Raw genomic sequence first — 23328 nt, 5'->3', positions numbered from 1 at the left:
AAGTTTCTGTACATTATATATAACATAGTTTTTTATCATATTTTGTATGATGATACAATTTCAACATAATAGTTTCATCCGTGTGAATGTGTTCCCACCATTGGTAAAAAACAACCCATCATAGAGATGCTCACTGCTACTGTATATGATAAACTCTCTTTTCAAAGATATTTTAAAGAAAATAAATAGAAAACAATAGCTTATAACCTCAAAATGAATGGTGAGGCTGTACAAGCCAGCATAGTTAGTAGTGTATAATATATATCTTTGTTGTTTTTCCATAGGGACCAATGGAATCGTGACATATGGAAGCATTGTGGGAGATGATTTCAGTATTCATCCGGTGACAGGAGTCATAACTACCACCAAAGCTTTGGATAGGGAGGCACAAGGAGTTTATGCATTGACAGGTACTGAAGTGTCACTGAAGTGCTTAATTACAGCACTTTACTCTTGGATATGCTTTTCATTTCTGCCAATCTCATGTTACGGTTGGACACAACTTTGTTTAGCCAGTTTATAACCTTTCGCTCTCATAAACAGTTTATGCCAGAGACGGTGGTTCTCCGCCCAATTTCGCCAAGACCTCAGTGCGGGTCACAGTGCTGGATGAGAATGACAATAGGCCGGCTTTTGGGAGAGTTTACTACAGTCTGGAGGTGCCGGAGAACCAGGAGCCTGTGACGCTTTTCACCATTAGAGCCACAGATCAAGACTCTGGAGACAGCGGGCTGGTGTACTACAGAATCACTGGTATTAATGGAATAAGCTCTATTTATATTGTTGCATGCTAATGCTAATCGTTTACATGTTTTGGCCATGCCCAAAGTCAATTTCAGTTCAGCAAATGCTGATTGAGTCTTTCCCCATTGTAGTAGTATTTAATGCAGCCTCATCAGAACTCTTGTTTTCGTGGAATGGAGGGGAAAATACCATACATTCTAACATACAAACATTTCTAGCATGTAAGACTATACTACACCTATTAAATTGTCAGTTTGTAACAATAGATTACACTACCTGACAAAAGTCTTGTCACCTATCCAAGTTTTAGGAAAAGCAAATAATAAGTTGAGTTCTAGTTGATCATTTGGTATCAGAAGTGGCTTATATGAAAGGCAAAGGCCTCTAGATTATGCTTATTTTACCAAAATAATATTATGTATGACTCCCATGAGGGGGTGACGCAGTGGCGCAGTAGGTAGTGCTGTCACCTCACAGCAAGAAGGTCGCTGGTTCGAGCCTCGGCTGGGTCAGTTGGCGTTTCTGTGTGGAGTTTGCATGTTCTGCCTGCGTTCGCGTGGGTTTCCTCCGGGTGCTCCGGTTTCCCCCACAGTCCAAAGACATGAGGTACAGGTGAATTGGGTGGGCTAAATTGTCCGTAGTGTATGAGTGTGTGTGGATGTTTCCCAGAGATGGGTTGCGGCTGGAAGGGCATCCGCTGCTTAAAAACGTGCTGGATAAGTTGGCGGTTCATACCACTGTGGTGACCCCGGATTAATAAAGGGACTAAGTCAAAAAGAAAATGAAAGAATGACTCACAATAGCTTGGACAACTGCATCCATACATCTCTGCAATGACTCAAATAACTTATAAAGTCATCTGGAATGGCAAAGAAAGCCTTCCTGCAGGACTCACAGAATTCATCAAAATTCATTGGATCCATCTTCAGTGCCTGCTCCTTCATCTTACCCCAGACATGCTCAATAATGTTCATTGTCTGGTGACTGGGCTGGCCAATCCTAGAGCACCTTGACCTTCTTTGCTTTCGGGAGGCTGAATTATGGGATGGAGCGGTATCCTGCTGAAGAATTTGCCCCCTCCTGTGGTTTGTAATGTAGTGGGCAGCACAAATGTCTTAATACCTCAGGCTGTTGATGTTGCCATCCACTCTGCAGATCTTTTGCATGCTCCCAAACTGAATGTAACCCCAAACCATGATTTTTCCTTCACCAACCTTGACTGATTTCATTGAGAATCTGGAGTTCCAATAAGTCTTCTGCAGTATTTGTGATGATTGGGATGCAGTTCAACAGATGAATCATTGGAAAAATCTGCCTTCTGCCACTTTTACAAATGATCAACTAAAAGTCAAGTTATTGTTTGTTTCTCTTAAAACTGGGTTTGACGACAAGAATTTTATCAGGTAGTTTATGTAGCGAAAGGAGAATAATTTGATGGAAAATAACAAGGCTCTACTCAACATTCAAAGTGCACCCCCAAAATACTAGTTAATTGTCTTTATCAGTGGGTATTGAACTGCCCTTTTTCATTTTTTACTGTTCTCCAAGGTCCACATATAATGTTATCAAGAATAGTGACTGCATGATAAAACAGCTACTCATACTTGCAATTAATCAGCATCACATCAATTAATAAATTTTAGTATTTCTGAAAATCACCATCAATTTTTGCTTTATTTTAAATTAATATGTGGTAAAATGTGAACAAATGACCAGGTCCTACTGATTTGGCCTGGAACTTCATAAAAAATTATGGATGAAAGATGATTAGTTCTTGACTCATTTACTGTAAATCTGTAGCCACTACTTAGCCACTACCTTTCTAATCACTAGATATGATAAAATTGATTTGTCTAATCTCATATACCTAAGAGGAATGATGTCTTTCTTTCCTCAGATGGAGACCATTTTGGTGATTTCCACCTGCACAAGAAGTCAGGTGTTTTGTCTACTTCCAGACCTTTGGACCGAGAGTCCAGAGCAAAGTATACCCTCACCGTTGAGGCACAAGACCAGGGTATACCATCCCTCACCAGCACGGTAACTTTGGACATCAGTGTCCTGGACCTCAATGACAACAGCCCAGTGTTCCCCAGCAGCAGCTACTCTGTTGAGGTATCAGAGGATGCTTCAGCAGGATCTCTTGTTTTGGAGGTTTCAGCCTCTGACAAGGATGAAGGGTCCAATAGCCAAGTGGTCTACTTCTTGAGTCATGAATCCAAAGGTATGTTCATTGTGGACCAACACACAGGTCGCGTCATTACAGCGGCAGCACTCGATCGTGAAAAAGTGGCCTCCTACAGCTTCCAAGTCTACGCCATGGACTCTTCAGCCACTAATCCTCGTAACTCCTCTGCTGAAGTTATCGTCCACGTTTTAGATGTAAACGACAATGCCCCCTTCTTCATTACAGACCCGCTTATCATTAATGTCTCCATCAGCAGTCTCTCCAATCACAGAGTGCTGGCAACTATGAGAGCAGAAGATAAGGACTTTGGTGCAAATGGGTCTGTGTTCTATCGATTTGCAAATCCTGTCAAAGGCTTCACCATAAACTCCCTAACCGGAGCCATCCAGGCCACAGAGAAGCTCCAAGCGCTCACCCAGAGTCAGCGGATCCTCATTGTGGAGGCCATGGATCAGGGCAACCCATCGCAGTCTTCTCTGGGCGTTGTGATTGTGTACATCAAAGAGCAGAGTTACCAGGGCATCCGCTTCTCGCGCAACACTAGAGATGTGAGCCTGCAGGAGAATGCAGCCAAAGGTGGGAGGATGATCTCTGAATTCATTACAAATATGTTAAAGAGCCCCTATTTTGCAGTATAAAAGGTCATATTTTGGTTTTAGGGGTCTCCAACAACAGTCTGTAATGCATGCAAGGTCAAAAAGCACTTTCATTGTCTTATAATATGCATTTATTTTTACGTAATTATCCCAACGACTCCCATATGATTTGTTTAGTGACTCATTTGCTCCCAAATCCCTCTTTGCGTGAGGCTAATATGCTGTGATTGGTTCACTGGGTTCAGAATCGAGGTTTCAGAAACGCATTTAAATCTGTAAAGGAAGAAGCACGTGTCACGTTTTCAGTGTGGTTTTGGACGCAATATGTAAATAGCCCCATAAAGATTTAACCTGATAGATACAGTACAAGACCTGACCTATAATAGATACTTGATTACATGTCACGCTGAGCAATTACAAGTTACAACACACTGTTAAATACATATTCAGAATCAGAATCAGAAAGAGCTTTATTGCCAGGTATGTTCACACATACGAGGAATTTGTTTTTGTGACAGAGCTTTTACAGTGCAACAGAATTACAGAGACAGGACAAAAAACAGATAATAAATATATTTTAAAAAATAGAAGTAAGTAGTGAATGCAAATATACAAATTGACAAGTGTATGTACAGGTATATTTTGCAAACTACAGAAAACGAGGCCACAATTTTATTTACTCTTACATGTTATGATCCGGAGGAAGAAGAAACTGGTCCATATGTAACAGTATGTAACTGTAACAGTTACTGACAAAGTCCCATACATAATAGACTCTGCTGCTCCTTCCATTAATAGCAAATGGCCGACGAATTCCACGTTGCAGCATAGGTTATTGTATCAATCATCAGAAAAATGACAGGAACAAATACAGCACTAGGTTGGCTAGACCGTGGTATTGTCATGAAAATGAACTTTATTATTAATGAACCCTTTATTCCCAGCAGCCGTATTTCCATCTTCATATCATGATCAGTCCCGTGATTCCCCGTGCTCCGCTAGTGTCTGAAGGGAAAGGCGCGTTCACGTTTTACCGGATCTGGATACCGGATCCGAACCCAAGACGGTTCATTTAGTCGACTATTTCATTAAAAAATTTATGGTTTTAAACACGGTGCACTTTCAGATGAATGACAGATTTTATGGTGTCTTTTCTCAATATTTTCCGAAATATTTGCGAAATGTCTCAAAAGACAATAAAGCAATAAATTCTTTTGCATTTGCTCACCAAATATTTTGTTCTGTATTCTTTCTATAAATCAGATGGGCCATAAAAAAGCAGAGCACACTTTCTCTGTCATGTTTGGGACAGATCAAACTGAAACAATTGTTGGAAAATACATTGTTGCTTGATGGCTATTTTAACACTTTGATGGAAATAATTAACCTTAAATGATCTCTGTTGTCTGGTGCTATATAAAGGAAATTAAATAAAACAACTTGTCTTTCAAGGGGGCAGGGGTTGCCGTCGGGGGGCCAAGGCACCCCCTAATACAATGGTAGAGGAAATGAGCTGATAAAACATCTTGCATTGAAGTTAATGGAAATTTTCAGTGTAGACAACAAAGGTATTCTCTTTTTCACAGGTACTGCAGTTGTTCAGATTCAAGCTCAATATCCTGATGGATCTAGCAGTGGCATCAACTACAGCATATTCAGTGGGAACAAGCAGCAGTCATTTAGCATCAGCCATCATACTGGTATGATAGACTTTGCATTACTTTATTTGTATTGTGGCCTGTCTATAAAGACAACTAACTAATATTCATAATGAATGTATTGTTTTAGGTGAGATTTGGGTTGAAAGCTCCACAGGTCTGGACTTTGAAGAGACTCCACGACTCCGCCTGGTGGTCAAGGCTGAAACAGCATCCTCCAGCTCCTTCATGGCTGTCAACCTCCTACTACAGGATGTCAATGACAACCTTCCACGCTTTCAGCTTCACAATTATGTCGCTTATGTTCGCGAGGCCCAGGGCTACGATCATCCTATCATTCAGGTGCAGTAATCTCCCATTTGTTTGCTCAACAGTTGAGTCTTCATAAAAGTGTAAAACTGTGGAGTAATAACATCTCTTGGCACTAAATACAGCATAGTTTCAGTGCAAGCCAGAAGAGTTTCCTTTGCGTTTCCCACAATGTTTTCATTGTCCATGGTGAGAATATAGGCTCAGCTGTCCCACATATCCACAACCAATTCCCCTTTTTCAGCTTTTTTTTTTTTTAAATAATTCAAGTTCCAAGCCTAACATTGCTTAGAGGTTCATGTTACGCTCAGGCAGCTGTTGCAGATCTGCCTGTATTTTCATTGACAATTTCACCGGTAATTTCCTCAGGTGTTGGCGAATGACCTGGACCAGGGTCAGAATGGGCAGGTGACCTACTCCATAAGGTCATCCTCCATGAGCGGCCTTTTCAAGATTGACCCTGTCACAGGCAGTATATCCACTGCTGCCATCATGGACAGAGAGATCTGGACACAAACCAAGTACTAAGTTGTTCCTTCTGCCATTATAGCAGTTTATGTTGTTTCTAGAGCTGGGCAATTTGTAGTCTTGATTAATAGCATAATTTTTTTGCATTTTTAATTTAAATTGTTTTGGTATATTAAGAAAGTTCAATGACACTTTAAACAACTTAGATCTTTTCATGAGTATTTCTTTTATTTATTAAAAGTTATCTTAAAAGTTAAGATGTACAATATCTTGTAAATCTTAACTTAAACATTAATATAATTCATTGAAATCTAAAACTAAAGCTAATAGCCAATGCCAGGGCATTTAGTGATAGTTAAGTGTACATTACATCTGTGGTTCTCAGTTCCTGTCCTTGCACCACGTTGTTCTCAGATAACCAGCTCGATAGATGAATGTTATGCATGAACTGTGTTCAGAATTACAGGGTCCTTACATAGTGTTCACTACTCATTCACGTATATTTGCACAATGCCACTGCATTTAATGTATGTATATTATAATGTGGTGGAGTCACATCAAAAGCAAAATTAGGCATTCATACAGTAGATTACAGAGTAGAATACATACAGGTCAATGCTAATGCGCAAATATAGGTGAATTTCTACCAGGTGTTGTCAATGAGACAGAATGTAAGATGCGTTTGCTGAAAACATGCGAAAATTAACTTAATTGCATATTTCCTGCAAGTTTAAGTAGTTCAACTCAATCAAAAAAATTTGTTTGAAGCGAAAAACATCCACAGTTAAACTAGAAGGAGTTCTCATTGGTTGGAAAGCATGAAGAACATTGGCCAAGCCAGTATCCCACCCTTCCTGTGACCCATTGTTTTTGTGTATTCAGAGCCAGCGAGGAACAGACTATTAAAATAATAAAAATAATAATATAAATTGCTTTAATGCACGGTAAATAATTGTCTGCATTAATTAATGAATGCGTTAACACAACAATAACGAGTTGTACTTAACGAGTTAATCCAGGCCTTGTTTTTTCCTTTTATCTAGAACAAGAAATACTTAGGCCCAATTCTATTTTGTAGCCCCACCCCTTCCTCTTGGCCCTTGAGTGTGAAGGGGAAGGGCTTCAAATTGTACCCCTAAGAAATAAGACATATGTCTCATACTTCATGTGAGATTGACAATCGCGACTGCTGTAGTTATTCCAGTTTGCATTATTTTTTGGTATTTATCTTTAGGAAATCACTGAAGGCAACGATATCATGTTATCATAACGATATAATGTGGCAATAAGATCGTAACTGTACTGTGCATTTACACCGTGGCCATATTAAACTATGTTAAAAAACGAAAACAATATTAACGTTATACCAACCAGACACTGTAAAAATGTCATTCCCAGGATATTCGAGTGTCATCAAGTGACAGAATGTTGTGAGACTACTATACAGGAGTTATTATCATTGTGGATTATAGATATCAAAATTTAGTGTTTTTTTTTTTTATCTTTTTTTTTTTAACATGACGGTAAGACACGGAAACCGTTATGAATGGATTAAATCACATGCTTGTTTGTTGTAAAAATTTGTAATAATGACAAAAAATATTAATTTGTGCATCTCCTTACTTGTATTCTGGGAAGTTTTCGTACCCCTTGGTTTCGAGTGCAGTCCTGGAAAATCTCTGTTTCAAGGGCTATCTAGCCCTTCCCCTTAGCCCTGCGCCTTTAAGCTAAAGAGAATTGGGACAATTGGGTAAGGGGAAAGGCTAAGGGATAGAATTGTAATTGGGCCTTATATTCTTAAAAAGAGAGGGATGTCTTCCTGTCAACATGAAAAAAAACATCAGTGAGAATGACTCTAATTTGATTTTAATGTTTTGTTGTGTCTCCAGTCTGGTCATTATGGCAACAGACAGAGGCAGTCCTCGGTTAGCAGGATCTGCCACTCTCACTGTGATCATTGTAGACCTGAATGACAACAGTCCCACCATTCCTGTTCCACGTGAAGTCCGGGTCCCTGAGAGTAAGTTGACTGCTGTTTGAACTCCATATCACTTCTGTAATCAATGAACTAAATTTCCTATTTTTTCTGGCAGACAAACAATGAGGTACACCGTGCTGAAAGATTGACTCAATTACTAGCTCTTTTTCTCGCCAAAATCCTCAATGGATATTTCCTGTCACTGATGTTGTACAATGTGTCCAATAATTGTGGGCGTTGTCCAGCTAAACCTAATAGTTCTGAAAGGTGCAACAACAAGTGGAACCGTTTGATTACGTTTTACACAGGGTTATCATGGAGATCGTCTATTTCTTTCCTTAGATACCTTGATTGGAACCATGATCACTCAGGTCACAGGGAATGATGTGGACTCAGGGCCTGCTCTCTCATATACCCTTCTTCTGGACTCAGACACTCAAGGGAAGTTTGGAATACATCGCTATGGAGGAGGGGTGTCTCTTACTACCCCTCTGGACTTTGAGATTAAAACGTGGTACACACTGACAGTCAGCTCTTCAGATTCCAAGCAGCAGAGTCATGCAAATCTGACCATACTTGTGGAGGATGTGAACGATAATTCTCCAGTCTTCTCTCAGGACCTGTATGAGGTACGTTAGGGAAGATCCCAGGTGTAGGATGAGTAGTGATAGTAAAAATTTGTTTGTGACAGTATTAGACTTTGACAGTATTAGGATTTGATACTTTAATAGTTCCCCCAAAAGGAAACTTCTTTCCAAACCTTTATGAGTTTCTTTCTTCAGTTGCACAAAAAAGAAAATATTTTGAAGAAAGCTAAACACGTGTAACTATTAACATGTTTTTCCAATTATGAATCTCAATAGTTACAGTTTTTCAGCTTTATTCAAAATGTCTTCTGTAACGGAGGCCAGCTAACAAAGTGCTATGCAGGTAAACCTCACTCCTCTGACCACTAAAGATGCTCTAGCAACAGACGCTAAAGACCATTTTCTTTAGCCTCCTTGTTAGAGCAACCGACTCCCATGCAAAGAATCGCCGATTCCCGATCCCAGCACTGACCAGGTTGGGTGCAGTAGGACCGGTGGGTTATACTTTTTTAGTGTTCAACCAAAGCATGTAACTCGTAAAGGTTTATAACAGGGGTGTCCAAATTCAGTCCTGGAGGGCTGGTGTCCTGCACAGTTTAGCTGCAACTTCCTTTAATACAGCTGCCTGTACGTTTCTAGTACACCTAGAAAGAGCTAGATTAGCGGGTTAAGGTGTGTTTACTTGGGGTTGGAACAAAAATATGCAGGATACCAACCCTCTAGGACCGAGTTTGGACACCCCTGGTTTATAACCAGTTGAGGGTGAGAAAATTGTGAGTAAATGTTAAATTTTGGGTGAACTATCCCTTTAATAAAAACTGTTCCACTGTCCAGAGTCCTTAAAGACTCTTGCAGTTTATTTAAATGTCAATGAAACATATTTGTGTTCAGAAAATATTCCCTGTGAGCTCTACATTAAAAAAAAATTCTTGAGGTAAAAGAAAGAATAAATTGATGCTTTGTGTTGCTCAAAGCAGTCAGTTTTAAGGCCAATTTATGTCTTTGGCAGGTGACTCTAGCCGAACACTCGCCAGCAGGAAGCTCAGTTATCACAGTAACCGCTACAGATAAGGACTCTGGAGAGAACGGAAGAATAACATACAGGGTCGTGTCAACAAAGGACATGTTCTACATTGACCCAAGCAATGGTAATTTGTTCTTTTGTTCTTGTTCTTTTCCTTTCGGGTTTATTGTTCATCGTCCAAATTGTTGTCAGATGTCTTGCATAATTTATTTGTAAAGAACAAGAAATAAAGTGCTTTTTGATGTGCTTTTTCTCAGCTGGATTCTCTTTAATGCCCACATTTTAGGACGCCAAATAGCTAATGGGTTTAAATGTAAATGTGTCAGTTGTGTTATGTGTTAGCACAGTAGAGTTAGCATCCACCAGCTGAGATTCACTATTTTGAAGTTTATGCTAAAATCTCTGATCTTAACTTGAGACTCATAATGTAATTTCTCTACGTAGGTACTCTGTTCATCAAGAAGGAAGTTGAGTTTGACTCACAGCGCCCATCCATTTTAGTGGTGATCGAAGCCTGTGATAGTGGAACACCTCCATTGACCGCCCTTTCCACAGTTCAGGTGCATGTGTCTGATGTCAATGACAATGCCCCTGTATTCCACCAAACTGAGTATAGAGCCTCTGTATCTGAAGATGAAGTTCCTGGTTCAACCATTCTAACTCTAGAAGCGGTGGATGGAGACTTATCAAGAGACAACTGTGGCTTTGATTTCGCCATTGCCAGTGGAAACACTGGGAACACCTTTCAAATTGAGAGCAGTGTTCGCTTCCTTGAAGGCCATGGATTTCAGACAGTTGGGATGTTGATACTGGCTGATAAGCTTGACTTTGAAATTGCGAATAGCTACAATCTCACTATTGTGGTCTCAGATCGTGGTATACCACAGCGAAGTTCAAGTGTTCCTGTTTTAATCACTGTAATGGACACCAATGATAACCCACCATCCTTCAGTAGGGCAGAGTACAGCGCTGTTGTCAATGAAGGGGCAGAAACGGGAACGGAAATACTGCAACTTTTTGCTATGGACCCTGACTCAACACCTAATGGAGAGGTTCAATACTCAATCAGTTCTGGAGATGACTCTGAGCTCTTTTCTGTAGATCAGTGGACTGGGGCCGTTCGTCTGCGGAGGTCCCTCAATAGTGAGAAACAGTCCTCCCACATGTTCGTCATTCAGGCCTCAGATGGTCAGGGTCACTTTGCTCTTGCTCCTGTCACTGTCGAGATAAAGGACATCAATAATAATCGACCTTACTTCCCTCTTAAATCACTCACAGCAAGCATTCGTGAAAACCAGCCCCAGAATGCTCTAGTTACCATATTACATGCCATTGATCATGACAAAGGAGCATATGGAGAACTGAGATATTTCCTTACTTATAATTCGGGCAATGGTAAAGATTCCTTTCTAGTGAACCAAACCTCTGGTGAGGTGCGAACCCGCTTTACTTTCGATTTCGAGAAGACAAACACTTTCAATTTTATTGCGATTGCAATGGATGCGGGCAACTATTCAGCTACAGTCACTGTTCAGGTGTTTGTAACTGGTGAAGATGAGTACGACCCCGTTTTCACTAAATCCGATTTTGCCTTCCATGTCCCTGAGGGTGCAAAGAAGGGGCAAAGCATTGGCCAAGTAAATGCCAATGATGAGGATGGAGGAGTGGATGGCATTGTCCTCTACACCCTTGTAAACAGTTCACCTTACTTTGAGCTCAATACATCTACCGGTGTAATATCCCTCAAGATGGACGCATATCATCGACATGTCACCCGGTCCAAAAGAGAGACACGACAGATGACGTTGGATGTTATTGCCCATAGTCCTTTAGAGAATTCCCGAAAAACTTCAACCCAAATCACAGTTGATGTTACACATACATCCTTTGGCCTTACCACAGACATGAATGTGGTGCTTGCCAGTGCTATAACAGCTTCCTTGGCAGCCATTGTGTTCCTGATCATAGTTGTTGTAGTGATATTCCTCTTGAGATCTCAAAGGTATAAAGAACAAGAAACCTGCACCCGAATAGTCACGCATGATACTGTTCTGGAAAGTCTTGAAGATTCAAAAGTTCCTGGGGGTGATAAGCTGTATCATCAGACCCTTCCGGGTTATGCAGCAGACCAGAGTGGAAATGTAGGAGGTGCCTACACACGAGGAGGGTCACTTGACCCATCGCACTCTAGTGGACGAGGGTCTGCCGAAGCAGAGGCAGCAGAAGATGACGAGATCCGTATGATAAATGAGTATCCACAAGTTGCTAGCATCTCCTCATCTATGCAGGAGCACATAGCTGCTCGAGGGCCCGACTCTGGTATCCAGCAAGATGCAGACCAGCTGTCTGACATTTCCTGTGAGCCGGGCATGGATGCAAACCAATGGTTTAAAGGGAAGAAACTGGGAAGTTTAAGTGGAACTCTATTAGCAAGCCAGTTGCCAACTTATCGGGATGAAGGAGGTGGATATCTTGGTGTTGGGAGAGGGCTTAACATCTCACATCCGAAAGATTATGCCTTTCCAGAGGATGGCAAGCCTGCTGTCGATGGTTCTCTTACTGCAATAGTAGCTAGCGATGAGGAACTGAGAGGCAGCTACAACTGGGACTACCTCCTAGACTGGTGCCCTCAATTTCAGCCTCTGGCTAATGTCTTCACAGAAATTGCCAGATTAAAAGATGAAAATGCACCGCCTAACCCTCGGCGGCCATTCCATCCTAAAACAAAGACTGATCCCAAGCCCAGGATTGATCCTCCTCCCCTTATTACTTCTGTAGCTCATCCTGGGGCCAAAACTGTTTTGCCTAAACCTGCTGTAGGGCGAACATTTCCCCACTTATCATCATTGCGACGATCTCCTATTGACCATGATGTTTCCTCGATTGCCATGTCCCCTAGTTTTTCTCCATCGCTTTCACCACTTGCAGCCCATTCCCCAGCCATTGCTTCTTTTGGAGGTCACTCCATAATCAGTACAACTGAGCACGAGGAGACAGAACTGAGGATTTAATGAAGATCCCTATTAGAAAGCATTCAGGTACTTTAAAAATGCCTCTCCTCTGGCATGGTCATCGTGTTGTATGTAATGTTGCCCCACTGGCTGGCCAGAGGTTTCACAAAGTGGTGCTTTTGTCACCCTACTTTAGACTAACTGACTTGAGTTGGAAAAGAAGTAAATATGACTATTTTATAATGCTGTTCTAATGTCCTGAAGAGCAGCTGACATTTTTATTAGCCCAGTGTTTGCACATTTAAAAGGACGGTCATGTTTGATGTTGATGTTTTGTAAGAGAAAACATTTTTGTATTATATATTTTTTTACTGATGTTTTTCTTTTTAAATGAAATGACATATGTCAAATGGTTGCTATAACCGGTGATTTTATTGACATACATTTATATTTGTATATATGTGGCCGTAAGAGTGTTATCAGAGCTTGTTTTGGTTTCTAAACAGTTGCCATTCTAAAGTGCAAACTATGTTCAGTATTAAGCTCTTAAATGTTTGGGGAATATATTTTGATGTCGGTATTTATAAAAAATCATTACAATATCTGCAAAATTGAAGGTTATGCTGCAGACCACAGTGATCATTGATTTCTACATGCTGCTTCCCCTCCCATAGCTTGACTAATGAGAGCACAATTGAAGTTTGAGGAACTAAAAATAATAATCAATTAATTAAACAACGTTGTTCCCCATTTTGTAAGCATTCGAAAGTGTTGCAAAAAGATGCTCAGTGAAAAACCTGTTGAGGCGCAAGCTATCTGTGTCAGGAATTTCAAAATCTACAAGGAAATAACAATAACAGAAATGCTAAACGTTGCTGACACCTACAAACACCACAACATAACTGGAAATAACAGTACTGTCATATTTAAGTGTTTATTTTTGTGTTTATTTCTTAAGGCCAGTGAAAATGATTAGCGTAAATAGACTCTAAATAGCTATTTCATAACATCAGATTTAATGGCTTTGGATTTAATGACCACAACCATGTCCACAATGTCCAACCTTGATGTTTATGTTTAAATAAATCAAGCTATCCAATTACATTCTTCATTTGACTCAAAGATAGATTTACTCACAGCTCCACTAGTCGAGGTACTGAAGTGTATAGGTACTTATTTGTAGCATATTTCAAATATTACTGTGGGTAAAAACAGTTGATAAGTTTATCTAATTATGCCACAACATGCTGGATTACTTTTTACTCTCTCGTTTTTTTGTAAAATAGATTGCTAATTGATATTATGACACCCATATTTGTTAAAAAAAGCACTGGTTTGATCCTAAAATTTGTTCCGACAATGTACAGTCAAAAGATCAAGTTTAAATATTTTAAACTAAATAGTGGCGGGGTTGGACTTTCTCCAATAGCAGGACTCATTTTTGTAGCCTTTCAATTAGCTTAAGTGCTTGTGAAATATATTTTTTGTACATACAGTATTTTCTAATGACTGTAAATGTTACCGTATGACCATACTTTATTTTAGTTTAGTGCTGAAAAAATATATATTTCTTTCAATTTTAAAAATGTTGAGTCAGTTTTGGTCAGCATACTGTACTTAATTTTCCTGTCGATTGAAAGGCTCAACTTATAATTTTGAAACTCCACAGTGTCTATTAAAGAAAGACGAAGAAATCACGTTTAAAAGTGACCATTAAACGTTTGCTTTGTTGATATTCTCAAGGTCACAGGAACATTTCAGTATTATAAATTAAAGTTATTAGTCTTTGTTTTGTTTTTATGTTAGCCTGATTTAACAGGATATCTCTCTTCTTGTTTGAAAGTCCTATATTTATGGCAGATGCTTCACTTTTGTACAGAAACAATTCCTCACTCGTAACTGTGAACGTGTTATATTCATGCTGCCTTGAAGGAAAATAAATAATGTTCTGTGTTCATTTAAAAAACAAAAGTTTCTCATAATGTTCAAGTCACTGTTCATATTGTCATTGGTGAATGATGTCTGTTTACATTACGTTTGGATAGCACTGTGGTCCACATTTGGCCAGCTGTTTTCTTGCATTTGTACCCAGTATAACCCAAAGGGCATTGAGTAGGTGGTTGTTCAGTGTCCACCGTAAACTTTTCTTTTTTTGACAAAGTGCCTAATTAAAAATGTGTTTCCAATAATTATCGTAAAACATCTTCATCTGTTTCTTAATTATATGTGTATACTCTGTGTTTTACATATTCTTTTAGATAATACACTGTAAAATATCTGATAATTAACAGTTTTTGTATTTTGTGAGTTTCTGTATTTCTGTTTATTTACGGTAATCTATTGTATTGATTTGAATTGTATTAAGCACTGGCAGTTTATTACCAGGTTTTTGTACTGTAATTTACAACACCAGTACAGAGAGTATATTTTTTCAAACTAGTAGTTTCAAGGTGTACTACAGTAAGTTTTATAGCGTGTAGTACTATTTCAACAGTAAAACCATGGTTGTTTGTCGCTGTTTTGAAAACTTAATTTACATCCTGTTACATTAAGATTAAATGTACGGTACCTGTTGGGGGGGGGGTGTCTGCGGTTGAATGGACGATTCTAGGGGCCCACCCACATATAGAGGCCCACAGAATTACTATTAATGCCTAACAGTGTTGTGCAAGTTACTTCCAAACTGTAATACATTACAGATTACTTATTACTGTGATTTAAAAGTAATCCCTTACCTTACAATATTACTGTCTCAAAATTGTAATATGTTACATTACTCTTATATTACTTTTTAGTTACTTTCACCAAAATAACTACAGAATTAGAACTTAACATTCTAAAATTACTAAATGTACTGCAGAGCATTTTACATCCAGTAGAAAGCGATATGATGTAGCAGAATGACGGTGACCTATCCAGGCTACTAACAATATAGTATATATTTGGCAACGTGAAGGCTCAAGACAATGCAAGAAAGGATAAGATCCAGAATCACAAATTATCAAAGTCTGTTGAAAGTATGGTAAAGGTAAAGTGATTATCTGGCAATATCTGTGAATAGCTTGGCTATTTTCATATTAGACACAACAGGCCTATATGTAAACTCCAATGCCATGACGAGATGCATTTTTTTCTTACTCTTGCCATTATTCTATTCACTTTAAATTCAGGTTCACAACACAAAACTGTCATGCACAAAGTGAGCATGATGAACATAGCTTTCTCAATATAATGCTCGTGCACCGATTTCCTCTGTGGACAAAACTGCTTGTGAGCTCTCAAATATACGCTGCTCGCGTGCAAATTTTCTCATGCTCTCTCAAATATGCACTGCTCACGCACAAAATTTCTTGTGCGCTCACAGTACACTACTCGCTCAGTGAGATTATATGCAGACTCACAATTTGTGTCTTGTGTTCCCTCTTCCTTTCATGCTTTTTGATATAATTTATATTTGTACACTATTTATTAACAATAACCAAAATACTAAAATAGACTTACATATAACATTTTTAATCTAATCCACTATAACCTTTTTTGTTGTTTGTTATATGATGAAATATTTCCAATTTCAAACACTTAAGACATAGAGAAAAGAAGTTGAATGCAAAGAATACATTTCTAAAAAACATTTATTAAACATCCAAAAGGTGCACCATACTAATCAAATAAAACAACATTTAAACAAAAATATAACGAATGCAAGCAGAAATGTAACCGATAAAAATAGGGGAAAACTTGATGAGGTATTATAGCCTACTGAACTATTCACTCCTCAAATAAATCTCACTATCAATCCCATTTTATCATGGCAACTAAAATAAATTGAACACGTCTCTGTTGTCTTCCACATTGCTGATGAGATTGTGGAGGACATTTTCCCTGTCATGTACAGTGTTTTGAACAGTTCTACAGTAAAATACTTTAATTAATCAGTTGTGCTAATACTAGTTGCTATGGTAACACAAGCGTAATATAAACAAATTACCCAGTGCTGTAGTTTTTATTTTTACAATATAGGGTATACTATACTACAATTCACCACACTTTACTGTACACTCTAAAAACAAATGTGTTGAAAACAACACAACATGTGTTATTTTCAACACATGTTCTGAGTGTGCTCAGGGACAACACATGTTGAGTTAAGTTTAACACACAAAATGTGTCATAAAATGTAACACATTAATGTGCAGCATAAGTTGACACACAGATGTGTTATTTTTGTATGTATCTAACACAACTATGTGTTACTATTTAGTTTTTAGAATTTTAAATGTAAAAAATATTATAAATGCTAAATCAATATACAAAATCTCACAGGAAACATTAAACACTGTTCACATGCTGTTTATTTTTTCTCCTTTAACATGGAATTAATACATTCAAATGTTTTATAGCATTTCATTGTAAAAACAATTAGCTGTACATAATATAAAAACTCACTTTAAAAAGCATTAATTAAATTGAACTCATATCTGTCACGCACGCCAAATAAAATGTCAAATATGTATGAAACAGTTCCCAACATATACATTTTCAAAATTATTCTATAGTGAAAGAAAGAAATAACCATAGCACTCTGTTTTTTGTATTCGCCTACATGTAAGGTGTTTGTATTAACAAAATAAATCATTGTAAAATCTAGTCAAAACACTTCAAACATTTAGGTAACCCTTTAATAGTAACAACACACTATAAATCATTTATTTAGCATTAGTAAATAGTTAATTCACTATTTGTTAAGCATTAACTCTACATTATAAGACATTAGTAAGCGGTTCATAAATACAACTACAAATAATGTAAATAATGCAGTCGTTAACTTATTAGTGAAAAATTAATCACAAGCAAAGTATGAAAGTGCAATTATTAAGCACATTAAAAAATTTACTTATTAGTCAAGAATACAGCATTTGTAGTTGTATTTATGAACCGCTTACTAATGTCTTATAATGTAGAGTTAATGCTTAACAAATTAATGAATTAACTATTTCCTAATGCTTAATAAATGATTTATAGTGTGTATTATAAAGTGTTACCAAAGTTTCAACCACTAACATGTTTAAAACAAAATTTTGTATTTAGGAGTTACATACTGCTGATCACAAAATGACATAATGTCTAGAGGTCTGTAATCTATTAAGTCCCCAGGCAGCAAAGCCATGTCAAAATCATTTGTTCGGATGACAAAGAAGGAAAAAGATGTTCATCAAAATACTTTACTCTTAATACTCTCAGAAACATATGGACATTATCCTCAAAATTACTTATTCTGCTTTTATCAATTTGATTGGATATATCCAAGTTCTCTGTGTGTCCTGACTCTATAGAAGGGCATGAATTCATTTTAAAGTGATGTCTGTTCAGATGTTTTAAAAAGGAATTGTAATTAACCATTTTGACAAAATAATAGTTAGGTTGTGACTATCAGAGAGTACATGCACTTCCCTTAAATGCCAAATTAACCCCTTTGTTTCAACACAATCATTTTGAAGACACTTTGGACAGGTGTACATGCTTATTTCAATTAGGTACGAGACTGCACCTTAGCAATCAATTCCATGAACTTTGATCGTTTGCAAGATGACTGAGACAAAGACAGGTCATATATATATATATATATATACACTCAAAAAAATAAAAACAGAATACAGTTGGCATGGATACTGAAGATTGCACAGCCAGAAGAATTTGAAAAGTCTGTCACAGCACAGGTCAGGCTTTCAACATCAAATGGAAGAGCAAAAGAGTCATTCTTTGCCACAATTACGTACTGGGATCATGTCCTATAGAACCGATGGAAAACAACTGCGGCTGAGCTGACTTTAGGGTCCCTTTCATGGATTCAGCAAGCAAAGATGTAACGTTAGTACCAGCCTTCAGGAATGAAACAATGAAAAGCATTAGAAAATGTTGCTGCATCAGAAACAATTTTATTTATCACAAGCTAACACAATAAAAACTATACCGGAACTTGTACCAACAGGTAGGACACAGCAGAAGTCACACAGCATTTACTCCCAGCAACACTTCTCACAGATGCAGTGGGTGGAAGAAGATGAATAAGGATCTTCAACATAGTGTAACACAGCTCATCTTGAAGTGAAGATACAGGTCACATGCAAAAGAACAATTTAAACAATTTATTTGTAATTAACACTTTACCTTGAATAGAATATTAATATTCACATTAAGTTTTCTCTTTTAAACTATTTTTATAAAAGTGTGCACATGCAACAGACATTTTGGCTGAAACTCACACCATCATGCTTATTGTCAGCCTTCTCCAGTAAGTGTCTGATGTCATTTTTCCTCTCCAAGGATGCTATTTTCTTGAGTTTTGGAATTATCGTCCCGTCCCATTTCCGGATTCAATGTCCATCTTCAAAGAAAGGAAGAAAGAAATTAGAAAATAAGAAATATTAATATTACAATTATGAAATAAATGTTTGTGTAAAGTTCTGTCTTAGTTGAGCATGTCTATTACCAAAGCTGGCATGTCAAGAAATCCTCTTTATCAGAGTCAACCACTCACTTGGTACAGTTTCATCTTGACTTGGTAAAGAAGGTTGCGGTGTACAATGATGATGTTTCAAATTGTACACCCGCTGGCTCTGTTGAAGCTTCCATCTGATGTTACGTAATCTCATTTCAATAAATCCACTGTGTGATGGCCCAGCAAAAAATGCTCCTGACATTAGTAATGCAAAAACAGAACTAATTAAAGTCAAGTATACATGAGCAACTTATATACACATTCCTAATAAATTCAGTTTAAAATGTAAAACCATTCTTACATGTCCCTCATTTTCACCAAAGGGCACTTGAATCCTTAACGAGGGGAACAATGACACAATCTCTTTTGCTAGTGCCAGTTTTTCTGTACCAAATTGGATAGCTAAAAAAGTAATAATAAAAAAAAATAGTTGCATAAATTGCTCTTACACAAACATTGACGAACATAATAAAACTGACTAAACAGTGGTACTTTGGAATTGATTGGGATAAATTGATTGTTAAATGTATTTATTTAAAATATTTTTTTAAAATATTATTTTAATATATAACTTATTTAAATAAATGTAATTTAATTTGAAAATAAATATACCTTACATGAAATAATTAAACCACATACTCACAATGCATGTTTCTCTACAAGGTCACTGACAGCAACTTTAACAAGAATCTTTCATGAGAAAATGGACAGCGTCTTTGTCTCTTCATGTTCTCTCAGGATTGTAGAGGCTTTTTCTTCAAGCAGCGTCAGCAAACTAGTTGTGGTGCCAGTCTGAGTTGAATCTGTTAAAGGACACTAAGAAATGCCAAAAACATTTTATTTATTTAAATGTTTACTTTTATCTATAGTAATATAATGGGAGAAATATATCAATGTTTTACCTGTAATGAGTGCACACTTTCTAATGAGTCGGGGGTGTTGCTTGCAATATAATTTATTTGAAATTTGTCAAGCTCCTGTACTCCTGCATTTACATCAGTGTCAATGAACTCTTGAAAATCTGTGTCAAATTTCAATATTCAATCAAGAGATAGTCGAGACAGTTCAGGTTTGACTGAGGATAGTTTTCTCCATATTTCCTTTCCGTCTATGAAGACAGTTGCAAGAACTCGGTGTAAAACTGTTAGAGGGACTGTAATTTGTTCCTCGACTTCCATCATCTAAGTAAAAGAGAAAGAAATCCATATATACACAGCACAATGAGAAAACACACACAAGTAACTGTGTATGACAATAAAAAGTACATTTTAAATAGTATGTGACTAGCTGGGTAGCACAAAATGGCGCGCAATGTTGATTTCATTAAAGATATTCATATTTAAGACATTGTTTATGAATTTGCTCACTCCGCGGCGCCATTTGGTGTCTGTACAAAGCGCCTAACTAACGTTATGACAAGGGATTCTTGTTTAAATTCCTGCCGCAAAGCGTCACCTTAGGCTTTTTATTAAATAACATTATGATAATAACGTAAATGTATAAATTGTGTCCGGTAACATTACCTCACGTGTCAGAGACGCGGAGGCTTTAAAGTGACGCGGAGCCGGTGATTTTAAAGTAACGGTAACTCTCATGACGTACCAAAATGCAATACATATTTAGCGTAAGTCTTTCGCCTTATATGTAACTTATTAACAATTCTGCCAAGTGCAAAAGCAGCTTTACAAAAGACGCGCCAGAAGCGTTAGCTTGCACGGCTAAAGTTGATGTTGCATGACAGAGAGTTGCCAAACATGGAGACATAATAAAAGTAACAAAAATAACTTCTTGGCCAACTAACACAAAACATTCTCACGCAGACTGGAAACAATATTTACTATCGTAGACGAATTGTAATTAATTTCACTCACCTGAGGCAGAGAGGTGCATTATCCGGCAGAGGTCTGGGAGAGCGACGGTTGAAAAAGAACGTCACTGCGCATGCGCGTGTAGAAATTCCACAGCATAAATCCCGAAATACAGAATTTTCAACCACATTCTCACAATTGCTTATTTTATATTACCATCATGATAAATAAACTACATAAACACATAACACAGTGCCATTTGACTACGACCAAAAATGCACTGTATTCCAACATACTGTTTAAATGTGTTTAACACAGTCATTGTGTAAACAGTTAAGCACAATATTAACACACAATGTGTCTGTAGTAACACAAAATGTGTTACGATCTGTTTAACACATATTTTGTGTAAATTTTTAACACATCATTTTTAAGAGTGTAGTAAAACTACACTTTGTATTTCATTTTATCAGTTCACTATTCTTAATACTACAGTATGCTGAAGCATTCATTAACAAATTGTAAATAATACTAGGCTAAAACATAGGCAGTATATCTAACACTCAAAAACACAAGTATTTATTATAGAATTTATCATAACCTTTTAGTGTTTCGTGTATTGCTAATAAATACTGTAGCAATATATAAACCATATCAACATTCTTGGGATAACCAATTGAACAGGAGGATCTCTGGAGAGCAAAAGCACGAAAAGAAGAGGAAACATGAGGCACAACATGTGAGTCTGCATCATCTGACGGAGCCAGAGCAGATCATTCGCACGTGAGCAGCCGTGTTTTGAGTGCATGCGAGTGCGAAAAAAAAATTGCGGTCGAGTTGTCCACGAACAGAGAATTACATGAATGCGCTCTTGTAAAACTGCGCTTACGACTGTTGTCAGTGAAATAACGCCATATGCACATACGTCCACCTCGCGAATGTACTGTCTTCTGCTCATCTATTTTGCCGCTCTTCCGCTGCACGTCAGGGCTTGACCTTACTGTGAACCGGGCTGAGCCAATAGCCTCGGACCTCGAGCTCAGAGGCTGAAATCATTCCGCGTTCAAAGTAAAAAAGTTCCAATAGCCAGAGGGATATTAATGACAACACGCGCATTTATTCACTAACCACGAACAGAAAATAGAACTTACTTGCGGTATTTTTTATTTGGTAATGTCTTGCGGGCGAAAAGTTTGTTGTAACGCACGCGTTACTGAACATGTACCGAGTAAAATATTACTGAAAATGTATAAGTAATGCCTTACACTACCGCGTTACTGGAAAATGTAATACATTACTGTAATGCATTACTTTTGTAACGCATTACTCCCAACACTGATGCCTAATCACACACTAAACACCCCCCAAAACCCACCCTCCCTCACTACACTTTCGTCCACAACACCCAACAACACCCCCCCCCCCCCCTTAAACAACAACACTATATAACAACCCAAAATCTCCCCCCAGAAATTCCATTTTTTAACCACTATCTCAATCCCACAGCCACCGCACCTCCCCGCCTCAGTTCTTCACTTTCATCCACAACCTATTGGGCTGAAGCTTGACTTCACACAGTTGAATCGCAAATCAAATTGTAATATCAGTCACAAAAATTTCAATTAGATTTGTTTTGTTTTTTTATTACACAACTCTTGGGATTTTATAAAGCAGCTTTATGGAGTTTTGTTGAAAACATGGCAAACATGGATCCCTGTGAGGAAGTTTTCCAAGTGCAGGTTTAAACCCCTTCAGACCCGAATTATGTTCTAACTTTCCAAAAAAAAATGTAAAAGTATGTTTTCACAGTTCTTAAGGCTCCTATAAATGAGACCAAATTATAATAATAAAAATTCAACAGCCTTTAAGTATATATATATATATATATTTTGTTTGTTTGTTTTTTGTTCATTTCATGGTCAGAACAGTTGTACTTCCTGAACATTATACCAACATAAAATACAAAAAAACATGCATTATTGCTGGTATAATCTTAAAATTCATTATCAAAATCACAAACATTAACACTGTAACATATTTACTTTAATTTGGAGGTTTTTGTTGTATAGATTGCATCTTGTTTATATATATATATATATCTTCATCTTCCTCATCACTCATGTCCACATCTGAGATATTTCCATCTGCTATATGCTTAAGAACTTCAAGAAGTGTAGATTCTGCATATGGAATTGTTTCAGCAATAAATTAGTACATCGATATAGTCTTTTTTATATAAAAAAGTTCAATCAGCATTAGTGGAGATTTAATTTAACAGATCTTGATTGTCCATCCTAATGGACTTACTGTACATATTTGAAGAAATCCTGATCTACAGCTTGCAATGTTACAAATAATTGTAAACTTTAATTAGTGGGTGCAATCTCTCTTTTTTACATACAATCTATGAAATATTGGCAAACATATTAATAAGTATGAATACAAACATTGTACATGTGGCTTATGTCAGTGTCTGGAGTGAAGTGATGCCATGCTGCTTTTCAGTGTAGTGGATTTT

At 37.5% G+C, this 23328-nt stretch overlaps 1 protein-coding gene and 1 long non-coding RNA gene across 4 annotated transcripts in view; one reads left to right on the top strand and one right to left on the bottom strand.

Moving 5' to 3' along the window:
* dchs1a (dachsous cadherin-related 1a) overlaps window positions 1–14707 on the top strand; it is a 186790-nt gene extending 172083 nt beyond the window's left edge. The window contains exons 12-21 of the mRNA XM_056474545.1: window positions 285–410; window positions 544–753; window positions 2642–3508; window positions 5115–5228; window positions 5317–5528; window positions 5865–6016; window positions 7853–7983; window positions 8284–8570; window positions 9538–9676; window positions 9997–14707. Coding sequence (XP_056330520.1) covers window positions 285–410; window positions 544–753; window positions 2642–3508; window positions 5115–5228; window positions 5317–5528; window positions 5865–6016; window positions 7853–7983; window positions 8284–8570; window positions 9538–9676; window positions 9997–12563 — 4805 coding nt within the window. The 3' untranslated portion in view covers window positions 12564–14707. The remainder of the gene's footprint in view (window positions 1–284; window positions 411–543; window positions 754–2641; window positions 3509–5114; window positions 5229–5316; window positions 5529–5864; window positions 6017–7852; window positions 7984–8283; window positions 8571–9537; window positions 9677–9996) is intronic.
* A 2801-nt stretch (window positions 14708–17508) lies between these two features.
* LOC130241897 (uncharacterized) lies at window positions 17509–21175 on the bottom strand. Of its 3 annotated transcripts, XR_008838918.1 has the most exons (8): window positions 20874–21175; window positions 19905–20183; window positions 19646–19818; window positions 19304–19404; window positions 19042–19197; window positions 18767–18888; window positions 18475–18602; window positions 17509–18383 (listed from the first exon to the last, which is right to left on the bottom strand). It is a non-coding gene; the product is annotated as an uncharacterized LOC130241897 (long non-coding RNA). The 3 variants fall into 3 exon arrangements; XR_008838919.1 differs by having other exon boundaries at window positions 18994–19197; window positions 19905–21175; XR_008838917.1 differs by having other exon boundaries at window positions 19905–21175.
* Window positions 21176–23328: the final 2153 nt, after the last annotated feature.

Source organism: Danio aesculapii, chromosome 15 (genome assembly GCF_903798145.1).
Source record: "Danio aesculapii chromosome 15, fDanAes4.1, whole genome shotgun sequence".
In the NCBI taxonomy this organism is placed as follows: domain Eukaryota; kingdom Metazoa; phylum Chordata; class Actinopteri; order Cypriniformes; family Danionidae; genus Danio; species Danio aesculapii.
The sequence above is the reverse complement of the archived record's forward strand: the minus strand, read 5'-3'. Positions and strand labels throughout refer to the sequence as shown.